The 13,263-nt window shown below is 38.7% G+C and overlaps 1 protein-coding gene and 1 long non-coding RNA gene across 3 annotated transcripts in view; one reads left to right on the forward strand and one right to left on the reverse strand.

Moving 5' to 3' along the window:
• The window catches only part of LOC144662882 (uncharacterized), an 84,310-nt gene that overhangs the window by 43,173 nt on the left and 27,874 nt on the right, over positions 1-13,263 (forward strand). The window lies entirely within an intron of this gene.
• LOC144662782 (fibroblast growth factor receptor 1-A-like) overlaps positions 1-13,263 on the reverse strand; it is an 80,488-nt gene that overhangs the window by 42,738 nt on the left and 24,487 nt on the right. For both annotated transcript variants that reach the window (XM_078523699.1, XM_078523700.1), the window contains exon 3: positions 6,143-6,397. In XM_078523699.1, coding sequence (XP_078379825.1) covers positions 6,143-6,397 — 255 coding nt within the window. The remainder of the gene's footprint in view (positions 1-6,142; positions 6,398-13,263) is intronic.

A 13,263-nucleotide genomic window follows, 5' to 3' on the forward strand; every position in this document is an offset into this window, starting at 1 on the left:
GTTTCATTCAAACTCGAGTTCTGTACAATTCGTTTTTCTAGATTTCGATCGACAAATTCAGCATAAACATTTTATGGCAACAGACCTTGCACCATGTGACTCGAAATTCGCGCAGTGATTGGATAATTGTTTTTTTTTTATCTGCGGATCAAAACATTTCCAAAAGTGCGGGACATTATTCTGGACTGCTCATTGCGCGACAAGGCAAAAGAACGTCTACGAAGGAGGCTAGGGGCTTGAGGCATGATGTACTGCTCTTACCATTGTGTTTTACTCAGAAATGGCGCTCAGAATTTTGATAGGCTTTTTGTGTTTATTCTGTTTGGGCCCAATTCGCAGAGGTTTTCATTATTTTCTGCCAAGTGTAAAGTGACATTTGCAAGAGCCTTTCTCGTCTGGTGTGAAATAACTTCCGGTGAAGCAGTATTGTGATCCATTGTTTGATTGTCAAAAACAATTCAAGAGACGTTCAAGGGCAGATTTATAGGCCGAAATGTTTGAATGAAGACTGATGTCCCTGATCAATGGTAGGTGCTCTTATTAGATTTACAGAACATGTAAAGGGTCTGATCATGTCCTAAGAAAACTCACAGCGAATTTGAACATTCGCGGGATGGATACGTGCTGACCATTAATTTGTTTTATAAAATAACTCAGATACTACGCGCACTCTGATTGGTCAAATTGGTCAAAACACCTTTGTACTATTCTACCGGTAAACTCCTAGCCTGCGTAGCTGGCGGGAGTCGAGTGCGAGTGCTTGCTTCGAGCGGGCGAGAGTCGAGTGCGAGTGCTTGCTTCGAGCGGGCGAAGCCGCGATCCGCGAGCGGCGTAGAGCTGGCGGGAGTCGAGTGCGAGTGTTTGCTTCGAGCGGGCGAAGATTTGCTAGATTTCCACGTCAAAGAACTTTAAAATCGTTGAATACATTTTGTGCCGTGACAGTTTGCCTTTTTTCCTTTCCTTTCTTATGACTTTTATAGCTTTAAGAGAACTTTTAGCGTTTTTGTCGCGTCGATCCCTGGATTTTGTATGTGGAACCGAAGCTGTGTTTTATTCTTGCAGCCGCTGTGATTGGCTTACCGCGTCACCCAATGAACTTAATGAGAATAGGACATTTGATCACAAAATATCTAATAGAGATTCTTATTTCTTTGACGAACGTTTTATGTCATAAAAGCAATAAACTGCACTTTCTAGGGTTTTACTGGCGTAATAAACCACTTGGGATGTTAGGAGAACACGAGAAAACCTTGTAAATCACGAGCCGTTAGACAAGTGATTTACAAGCTTTTCGAGTGTTCTCCAAACATCCTGCGTGGTTTTATTACGCCAGTAAAGCCCTAAAAAGTGCGGTCTATTGCTTAATTGTATGGTGAAATGGTGAGTCACGTTTAAAAAAAATTGTTATGTAATGTTGTTTTACATGATCTGATAAGTGATAAGTGTTGACAGCTTTTTGTTGCAAATACCAGCCATCAAACCGCAAATGTCCCAGGAAGTGTTGACGCATTCTCATTCCCTTTGAGTGACGTATTTATCACCCACAGCAAAACATATTCCCTTGAGAAATTAAAACATTCCCTTGAGAGTTAACAACGGAATTTTGGTTGCGGGGAGTGAATTTAGCCCCCTCACTATTCTTACTATTCATATTTTGACTTTAACAAGCAAAACAGTTGAAAACACATTTATACCATAACCGAAAAAATTCTCGCACGCTGATTGGTCCAAGTTACGGTCGATGAGAGTTTATACAATAACCGAGTTACTGCGCGCGTTGTGATTGTTTCATGCCTGTTGTCAATTAGAGCACAGACGCATAGATGACATCCCTGCGTGGTGTGACTCGCGTGCGTGATCAGAGTTCATATTCCAAATCAGTGTTGTCGGCAAAGTTTTCACAACTCGCGGAGTGGCCACAACAAAACAAAAAAAAGTTCAGTCTGATTAGAAATCTACAGTTGAGAACAATCTGCAAAATATCATAAACCTTTCGAAATATTAAACTGGGCTGAACAAACTTGAAGTAGACAGTAAATGATTCGAGAAATAATAGAAATCTGTATGAAAGTTTTTGTCCGATGTTGAACAGTTGGATGATGTCAATGGCAAATCCATGAATGGCGGTTGAACGCTATGTTTAAAATTTACTGATTTACGCAAATTTCCAGATGAAATAAAGGTTAGTTCAGTTTTTTTTGTTGATGTTTTAATTTTCCATTATTCTGTTTATTAAATCGATTTAGCAATACTTCGTGGTTATGGAAAACGTTTTCATGAAACGAAAACAACTTTGGCTCGGCCGGTAGTGACATTTATTTTGTGGTACTTAGTCTTGTGTTATTGTTTTAAACAAATAGATTCCATTTTGCCGTGGGTCTGTTCAGTTATAGATCACAGAAGACATCAAAATATGGTAAGAACATCAGTTACCCACTCGCCTAGCGGCTCGCATGGGCCACTTTTTTGTTCTTACCACATTTTGACGTCATCTGTGATCTATAACTGAACAGACGCACGGCAAAATGGAATCTATTTGTTGAATAGACCATGAAAGTGACGTCAGATCACGCCACGCACACGGGCGGGCTAGAAATGTGTAATTCGGTTTCCATGAAAAAAAGTTATATTTCATCTTGTTTTGACGCATTTGTTTTCGGATATTAGGATTGGACTTCTACTCAGGTGATCTGACGAAAGAAAATTTACCAAGGTTTTGATTTTTTGTCTAACTGAGAAGAATGGTGCTTGCGAACCGGCAGCAGACTCAGTTAACTGTCTACGTTCAGTGAACGAGCGCTAACAAGATCTTCAGAAAGAATAATCATCTGCAAGCTCGCTTCTAGCGATGGCACACACTCAAGGAGAGAATTATGGGTAATTAAAATTGTTATTCTTTGAATTCTTGTTCATCTTCTTTTGTATCGATGTCGGTTTTACGTGTCGGAAATCTTTACGTCCCCCGGCAAAGTTTTTTTCACGGTCAGGCATCGCTTTTGATAAATAATTGTTAGAGTTTGTTATGGTATAAAACAAATCGACCACATTTTTCCATGGTCTACACTCTTATAGACCATAGAAATGACGCCATAAAATGTCCAAAACTTTGCAGTGAAACCACTGGCCTAACGGCTCGTGGTTCCACTTCAGTTTCGAACATTTTCTGACGTCATTTCTATGGTCTATAAAGGCCCGGCCAAACGCACGCAACATTTCAACGCAACATATCTCAACATTGTTGGGTCATGTTGTGAGATGTTGCGAAGCAGCTGGTCAAACGCACGCAACATTTCAACGCAACATATCGCAACATTGTTGTGCACAACATGTTGCACTCGTTTGGCCATCCTGTTGCAATATGTCGCGGTATGTTAGATCGCGCAAACGAACTAGTGCGCATGCTCCAGCGCAACAATGTTGCACAAACATGGCCAAACGAGTACAACATCATGCAACATCCAAAATTGTTGCGAGATGTTGGGTGAAAAATTTGACCATTTTCAAACTTGGCCCAACATCATCCAACATGTTGCAACATGTTGCAACAGGGTGGCCAAATGATCGCAACATCTGAACGCAACAATGTTGGCATATGTTGCGTTCAAATGTTGCGATCGTTTGGCCGGGCCTTAAGAGTGAAGACCATGGGAAAATGTGGTCAATTTGTAAAATGCATGCGCTTCAAGGGTAACTAGCAAGTGATGTAGGCATAAATTTAAAAAAAAAATGTAGTGTTGAAAACAGTCAACTCTCTCTAAGAGGGACACCTTCAGGACTGGCGAAAACTGCTGTCTGTCTTAAAGAGGTGTCTGCCTTGTAGAGAAACAAGGTAATGTGAGACCAGTAATTCTGCGGTAATAAAGCTGAACTGATATGCACATACGATACATGTCTGTTTTGAGCCTGTTAAAGGTCGTTTACTTTAGCTAAACCTACAAACTGTGACGAAAATAAGACTTGTTGTTTGTTGCAATTGATACTTTGATTTTTGTAAAAAGTTAGACACGTACATGTTGCAAACTGTATTATGTCTTTAAAGTATCCGCGTTCAAGCTTATGTTCACGGCTTCTAGTAGTTTTAAATCTTAGCTGTACGCTTTGCAAACTGGAACAAGACTAAAATAATGAAAAAGACCGTATTCGCTTGTTGAAGCAGACGTTGAGATCTGTCAGTAGAAAATGACATCTTTAGTACCCATACACTTAAACAGGGAAGTAATCTGATAATGCGTTATTGTTTTTGGTGAGTAAGTTTGGTATCCTTAAGACGCTGACTAACTATCCTTTAATCCAATACAAAGTTTTGAAGTAGTTTCCTAATTTAAAAAAAAAACACTTCTCAAGTGTCTGTTGACGATTTCAGTGTCCGTTCATCTTAGAGAGGTGTCCGTCTTATAGGGAGTAAAGTTACTGTAAAATGACTGAAAAAAGCAGGGACCATCACCGGGTGTCTGTCTTATGGGTGTCCATCTAATATAGGTGTCCGTTAAAAGAGAGTTAACTGTAACTCCGTGTATAAAGCCAAAATGATTGCAGTGTTTCATGCGATTTGCTTTATATTCATGCCCGGGTGTTCATGGAACTTTCTTTGCCTGCTTGGCAAAAAACAAGTCAGATGAATGACATAAGGAGTTGTTGTTCTTCAAAATCGTGTCAATCGATCGATAAATCTTTGCACTCAAATTGGTTATTTATTTGTTTCTTTTCGTTGCATCACTCCATCACTTTCAGTTTGTGGTATTTGCAGTCCGAGTGTTGAACACTTTTATGCTATGAAATGTTTTGAGCTTATCTTAACAAATATTGCAGTGATCAACGATGAACTCGTTGCATTTTGGTCACAATGGTTGTGGTACTTTTGAAGCTAAAAGCTTTCAACAGGTTCACAAGTTCGGCTGCACATGCCATTTACGCTATCTGCCACCACTACGCCGAAGGCTCAGTAATCAAACCAGGTCAAAACATAAGAAGGTCACAACAGTGGTCATGCATTAACTTTGTAGCTGTGTTTTGTAAATCCACTCAATCATTTTTGCGAAACAGGAGCTGAGAGCATTGGTATGGAACTTTGAGGCTCTCAGGGTTCCACCAGGTGGTATTTGTTTTGTTTTGGGCAACCCAAAACAACTACGACGGAGAGCTTCGGTTTGGGATTTTGAGGCTCTCAACTAGCCGGTCACCAGTATTTGTATTATCCCCGCCCTACTACTCAGTTCAATTCTGTGCCTTTACTATTAATTTTTATTTTCTTTTTTTCTTAGCTTTGAAACTTCTTTGCCAATTGACATGCGATGGAGTGCTTTGTTGCAAATAATTCCTTTTCCTTGTAAGTTTTACTGAAAAAAACCGCTCTCGGTTTTTCGTCATGTTATAAGTGATACCGTACTCTCTAACATGCTTGGCTCCAGGGGCTGGATACTGTTTGGCTCCAAAACGCTGATTTCAGCAGCAAAAAGGAGCACCGTTTCTGTTAACTAATTTAAAATAAAAACTTTTCTAGGATTTTTAGTATGTTTGAAACTATAAATTGTGCAAATGAAAAAACGCCATGAAAATTTCATTTCAGTAGCATTTTAATGGGCATGAATGAATGAACTACTTAATTGCTTAGAAGGAAATAGTAATATTGTTAGGATTTTTCTAGATGTTGACTTTATCTTTTTGCTCAGTGAAATGTATCTTCAGTGCATTACTGGAAACCTGGTCCATTTAAATATTAATTAACCAGTTTTCACATGGATTGTGGAATATGTATGCAGATGAAATCCAGGTGAGGCCAAAAATACATACTAGTTATGCAACGCTTTCGAGTGGTATACTATGGAATATCCCATGAGTCACTTGTATTTTCTCGGTATACACACGAGCCTTCAGGCGAGTGTGTATGACAAGAAAATACAAGTGACAAGTGGGAAATTCCATAGTATACCACGAGAAAGTGTTGTGTAACTATTTTATACCATGCCATAGAAAATACGCTTACTAAATTTCGTCAAGAATACAGTCGCAGCGCACTATGGGAAGGTTGGGTTGAATACCGTCGAATATACAACGGCTTTCCTGTATTCTGATTGGCTGTATTTTCTATAGCATGGTATAAATACCAGGGGGCAACAGTAAGTAAAGTATTCTTAATACTTACAATTAACTTCAAGTGTCACATGCTTTTCATCATTTCCTGCCTGGTTGCTGGCTCTACAAGTATACTGCCCATCATCTGTTCTGTTTATGCCATTGAATGCCAGAAATGCTGTCTTCTTCCCTGAACTTTTCACTTCACTATTTCTGATCCATTTTACATCTGGGTCTGGTGTCCCTGATGCTGTACAGCTGATATTGACTAAGGATCCCTCAATGTAAGTTGCTTGGACTAATGGCGAACTGACCTGTGGAGCCTCTGCAAAAATATATTTTTAAACATCAATGTTCATTTAGCAATACTCTATATGTCACCACTTCTAATAAAAACCCTTACTTTCCTTTGTTGATTTATCTATTAATCAAAACTATAATTAAAGTATCGCACGTGATTAGTTATCAGCAGGCCGATTTGAGCACTAATAGGACAGTGTACGCGTCATGCTTGTAATAGGACACTGTAATAGGACGGTTTACGCGTCATGCCTGTGTAATTGGACAGTACGCGTCATTTTGCGCGCGCTGTTGTTGTGCATTTTGTTGAGTAAACTGTTACGTTTTTCATTTCGCCGGTAAAGTTTGTTACGTTGTTTCTTAAATTTTGTTATAGTTTTGATTAATTGGTAATTAATTGTTTTTTTACGCCCACTTCAATATGGCCGCCACTTACGGTCGTCGACTGGTAACTAGTACCGGTTAGCCTGCTATGCACTCCGGTTAGCCTACTATGCACTCTGGTTAGCCTACTATGCACTTCGGTTAGCCTAATATGCACTTTGGTTAGCCTTTTTACGGTTAGCTATCAATATTTGTAAGGGAAACACGATATATAGTTAAAATTTACAAATTCTGGGAGCCGGCTCCCGGTGGCGTAGCGGTATCACACTCGCTCTTCAGGCAGACGACCCGAGTTCAATAGACCATTTGCATTATGACGTAAAAGCGCAAAGACTTCTGGTAGTTGTAGTTAAGTTCGCGGGAAAACAGCACTTCTGGCTTGTGATTGGCTAGGGGCAGCCAAGCGGGAAGGTGGACATCTACAACAACTAAAATTGGAGCTGAGCGGCTAAAGTTTACGCTCTTGTCGTTTCGAATTTTGCTTATACATTCATATTTCAGTTACCTGTCAAAAATATAGAAAACAGGATGATAGCTTTGGAATGAAAATTGACTGACAAACGTTGTTCGTGTTCAAGTAAGTTTAATATGTACGTTGTGTGGCGGAGTTGACTTGGTATAATTTCATTCATCGCGGCCGACAACTTCCCTTCGTAAATAATTTTAGCCTAATATCACAGCTTCAAAAAAACGCGCACTGGAAACAGATTGCTTGAAAGGACGAGTCTAGGATATGACTAAATTTGTGTGGAATCAAGTGAAAGTAAGGCAAGCCATTGACTTTGTTCGTCATCTATTTTCAGACGTTCAACAAACGATCGCTTCCATCGATCGCTGGTGAATTAATTCTTGACTAAAAAGCGTAGAAAATTTACCATATATCATGATTGCTCGGCGGGACGGTCAGTTTAATTTATTTTTACAGTGAGACAGAGAAATGAGTCAAATAATTTTCCTTGTTCAATCGAGCTTCATCGTTGAATCATGAAGGGTCAATCATAAAGGATTTTCAAGCTGATCAATCAAAACTACCCTGTGCAGAGGAATACAGATTATTTGTTTTTTATCTTAAAATTGTATTTCTGTTTTCGTCAAATTAGAACTGTAATTGCAATATTCTTTAACAAAGAAGTTTTCTTGTTTTTGTGCTGGAAATGTCAATTTGTCGAGTAGCAGTTGTGGTTTCAATCCGAGCGAGGGCCGTGCGAGCAAATATAATTTTATTTCCATAAACTTGTTGATGAACGATTACTTGTGAGACTCGAAAGGTGAGCTTCAAAGATTTTTACGAGTGTAGACATCATGTACTGGACTCCCCCATGTTTAGAAAGGGTATACTGCGTCTTCGTATATTATTTGAAAATACCTGGCAAGCAAAAGTTTTAGGAATTTAATTAAATAACCGCGCGGACTCGAGTGGAGGAAACACTCGTGAAACTTCACTATAAAACGCAACCCAGAAAATATAAAATTTCTTGCATAACCTTTTTTTCATTTTAACGGACTTGGTTTTATACTGAGAGGTTGCTTTATGCGCTTTAAATGAAGCCACAGGGACGTCTTCTTCGGTGAGAGTATTTTTCTTTACCTCCATCATGATTTTCTTGATCTAGCGGGCTTGATGACGATTCAAAATTTCCCGCGAACTTAACTACAACTACCAGAAGTCTTTGCTCTTTTACGTCATAATGCAAATGGTCTATTCCACCCCGGGGCACATTATATCGAACATTTTCCTTTTTCCTCTTTCATAAAATTCGAAAAAAAAGGTAAGTGTCTAAAGTGGGCCGACCGCGAGTCCGATTTTGTTAATCACTCGTGACAGACCGAATTGGATTTCACTCACTCCTATTACCATTATTAATATATCTAGTTACCATACATGTATACATGTACTTAGTGCTGCAACGGTTCAGTGGTGCATCGGTGAACGCGATATTCTCTGTCACAATACGAATATTGATATTTGAACAAAATTTCAGAGTATCGCGAAACTAAAATATTCTTTTTCAACATTCAACTGTTTTCAATGATTCCTTACCTCTGACCCTTTCACAGTGATTTACTAAACAAGGGACAAGAAAGTTCCATTCTTGCATGTATAATTATAATAAGTTGTCAGCTGACACAGCTGGCAACAAAAACATGTGGGTCAAAAAAATTAAATTTGTAAAAATGTTTTACGTGGTGATAAAGGTGCAAAACCCAAAGTTGGAACCACAGATAACTAGAATTAAATCACTTGTCAGTTGTATGTTATGATGTATCATTCGTGTTGCAGACCAAGTGTTCTGAAGAACAGAAGGAATTAATATAGTGAACAAAAAGGAAACCGGCATTAAGAAAACTGAGCCCACTAAATATTTTACAGTGTAAACCAGTTGAAAAAGTCCGTGACTTTTCTTTATAAAAGGAATAAAGCAGACATTTTAACAGCAACAAAACTTTGTTTATTTTTTTGTTTATTTTTTTTTTCAGTTTGAACTAGGGAACCCTTACGCTAATCTTCTCATATTCTCGGACTATAATCACTTTCCTATTCCTGAAACACAAGAGTGCAAATTTAAAATTACTTTATGCAAGGAATAAAGCAGGCATTTTAACAGCAACAAAACGTTGTCTAGTTTCTTCTGTGACTGTTACTCTGACAAGTTAAAACTTGGGAAACATTACGCTCATTTACTAATACTCTAGGGCTTAAATTACTTTACTGGAACTCGAAATCGTGCGAATAAACAGTATCCGTAAAGTGGGGTTAACGATGTATAAGAGTTTGTCACTTGAGACACAGAGAAGTGTTCGTTGTCCGTATTAACGGGATAATTTTAAAGAAAATATATTAGCTTCCCGTCGGGACAAACGAAACTGTCCGTAATATCGGGGTGTCCGTATTAACCGGGTGTCCGTAGAGTGGGGTTCCTCTGCATTTTCAAGATTTGAATCTTTACATTATTCGAACAGTTAAATAAGATTGCTTATTTCAATACTGTAGTGGACACTTAAGCTGGGAATTTGCAGTGGCATTTCCAGAGAGTGGCTCTTCATCCACTGTTCCCTGATGAAATTGTACGTTGGAAGTGTTCGTTTTTGTGTAGGGGGCGGGAGGAACCATAAAACAAGAGAAGAACACTAAATTTCGATTAGCCATTGAGCCAATCAAAGTTATCTATTCAAAACGTTTCATGAGCTGTTCAGCTGTCCGTAATAAAGTGGTAATCTAACAAGCATTCTCATCAGTTTAATTAACCAGCGTGCATTATGAGAGAACAAAGCACAGAGCTTAACAATCAAATGCTTCCGCCATATTCTGCCGTTTGAGTGCAAACCATGGAGAAATTTCAGTTAGAATAGAATAGCTCTACCATAAAATTTATAATGAGTGGTGACTGACGTTTCTATAAGCGTATGATTTATGGAAGCGTATCAATGATTTATGTAAGCGTATCGTGTACGATCCGTCACACTATTCTCGGTGCGCATTCTAAGATAAAATCTTGTTTAAATACAATTTCTCGGCAAAATGTAAGTAAAACTTATTATAATACAAGTAAAAAAAGCCTTGACCAATATGCTTTGTTCTGTTATAAAGTACTCAAAGAAGTCAAAAGAGCACTCAAGGAGTAGAGAGAAACACTTGCCTGCGTCTCGTGTTTAAACCTACACTTCTTTCATGCTCGTGTCACCTCCGTGCATGCTTTATAACAGACCCAAGCACAGTCAAGGCTTTTTTACTTGTTAAACAAGCCATTCTTCCATGCATGACCATCTGTACGAAAAGAGTTTTGATGAGACACTCAGCTGTTCATCACACCTTATTCATAAATGGCGGAACGCGCGGAAGAGTTTGGGCCGAGTACATAAAAACGAGGCGAGTGAGGCTTTGCTTCAAACCAAAACAAAGGAAAGTATGGGGAATAGAAGCACTGTCTCTTGTACCGTAATGATTCGATTTAGCGCCCGGGGCGCTTATTTACTTTTGGCACCTCAAGAGAGGGCGCTTATTCGAGACAGGGCGCTTATTCGGGACAGGGCGCTTATTTAATTTTTTTAAAAACAACCAAATGTATCTAACAATAACAGAAACTGTAACAGTTAGAAATTGTTAAAAGTTCAGTTACTTTTAAATAATTGTTCATTTTGCAGTAAATATATACAAGAACTGTACGGTGAACGGTCAGGAGTTTATCTAGTTGACGTCAATGACTTCAGTAGGGGCAGTTATCCACAATAGGGGGCGCTTATTAGAATAGGGGTGCTTATAAGAATGGGGGCGCTAATTACAATGGGGGCGCCTATTGGAATAGGGGCGCTTATTTACAAAAACACATGCGAAGGGGGGCGCTTATTCGGAAGGGGGCGCTTATTGGAAGGAGGGCGCTAAATCGAATCATTACGGTAATTCTTAAATATCTCGTCAGTTAGAAGTGATAATTGGCTGTTAAAGACTGCTTTTGCATCCCCTGGGTTTTCAACTGCAGATAATAAAAACGTATGGTTTCGAAGTCAACACAAAACGGTAAGAAAATTTCGTCGGAAAGCTACATCGATTTTCTCAGTCTCTTCACAGCCTACTCGTGTGCAGTTGTGATTCACGCTACTTTATTTTTTTAATGGAAGAACCTGGAATCAGAGTATGGAAACAGGATTGAGCAAGGAACACAGAGTCTTTTTAAAAAAAATCGCCACGTCTCTTGATACGGTGAGTAAAAACGCGATAATATCACACGGGGTTTTCTGAGTATTTCGCCTTCAAAATCATTTACCGTTGTTCACAGTAATAGCTAGTGAGATTTGATCATTCCGTATAGACTCATAAATCCTTACGTTATAGAATGCGTAAAGGCAGGAAAAGTACAGATAAGGTAAAAAGAGTGAACTTTCATGGCGAAATAAACGCTTACAGATTTGACAAGATGTTGTCAACAGTTTTAGTAATACGCTGAATTTTAAAAGTTATACATCTTTAAAGCACTTTTTTGATGCTAAAATCTTTTTCTGTATTTTTGTCTCTATTAAATGATTCATTATTGGTACACACATCTGAATGCCTTTTTGTAGCGTGAAAGTTATAGTGCAACAATAGAATGAACAGAAATATATGTGTAGTCGCACAATGTTCTGCTATGCGCTACAGTTCAACAGTCATGTGTACAGTTTAGAATCGCTTTCTTTACTTACCGTATCAAAGGACGTTTCATTTTTTTTGAAGCTATATAATCCTTTCTCATTCCTGTTTCTATACTCTGCTTCGAGGGTCTTTCATTTAAATAAAAAAAACTTTTTCAAACCCATTCAACAACATTTCACCCAGTTTACGGATACCTAGTAGTGTACATTCTCATGTCAGAAGTAACATATTATTAATAAATGTTATGTGCATTACAATGAGCCACACTTAGCTTATACACTGTATACGGGCCCACTCTTGACTGTTGAAAGGTCTCTATAATTGGTGAGGGGTACGATAAGGGCTGACTTGGAGGAATTTTTGGGAAAGGTAAATAAAGGACGTAAAGGCTGGGGAACCTGTATGAGGGGCATGGGCAAGACGGGATAAACTTAACAAATTGACATCAGTTTTTATGGGTCTGTCCAGTTATTGATGATAAATTGCGTCATAACATTGTCAAAGTGTTGTAGATCAAACTTTGACAATGTTATGACGCAATTTATCATCAATAGCAGGACAGACGCAGAAAAAACTGATGTCAATTTGTTTTTTACGATAACAAAAGGCCAAAACTGATTTTAAAACGAAGGAAAGAAATGCACCAGGAAGATGCGATTGCCTTACGGCCGCAGAATCTAAATTTCGTCGCTGTAATTTGGAGAATCACAGGCTCGTAAAATAAAAGTTTGGTAAGAACTACCGCCAGAAATACAAGAGAAAATTCGAATTGTTCGACTAACCTTTAATCCAGTGAAAACAATCAGCTTAAACGTGGTTCAGCTTCCTAAATTTATTGACAGCACACAAAATTTCCTGTTCACCGCCGACTTTCAGGTCTAAATCCTCAATAAACATCCTCATCTTTACGCTCTACCGTTGCAATAGTTTCTTAAAGTGGTACTATGATCAAAATTTTACCTTCCCTTTTCTCTTCGGTTTTTGAAAGTACTTACATTAAAGAGTAACCTTGCCAAATTTTAAGTTCAAATTCGAATTGGAAGACCACTTATTTCACGCGTAAACTTCGGCTTTGGCTTGCCGCCATTACTAGATTTAAAAATGTCCGAGGACCAAATAGAGATCTGGAACTAGTTGGGGCGAGAGCATGCTGACGTCATATGCGCATCAACAAAATGACTGCTTCGAAGGCTGGAGTGCTGGATCTGGAAAAACATTGGTTTTCTTTTTAATCTGTAGTGATGTAGAAGCCGTATCTACTGCGCAAATGTTTTTTAAACATACTTCAAGGCATCTCCAGGTCACTTTTGCACAACATAGTGGCAGAAAACAACAAAAGAGGCGGAATTTCGTGATATCTTAACTCGCCCGAACCACGC

The sequence above is a fragment of the Oculina patagonica genome, chromosome 8 (genome assembly GCF_052425735.1).
Source record: "Oculina patagonica isolate OP01 chromosome 8, crgOcupat, whole genome shotgun sequence".
Taxonomy (NCBI): domain Eukaryota; kingdom Metazoa; phylum Cnidaria; class Anthozoa; order Scleractinia; family Oculinidae; genus Oculina; species Oculina patagonica.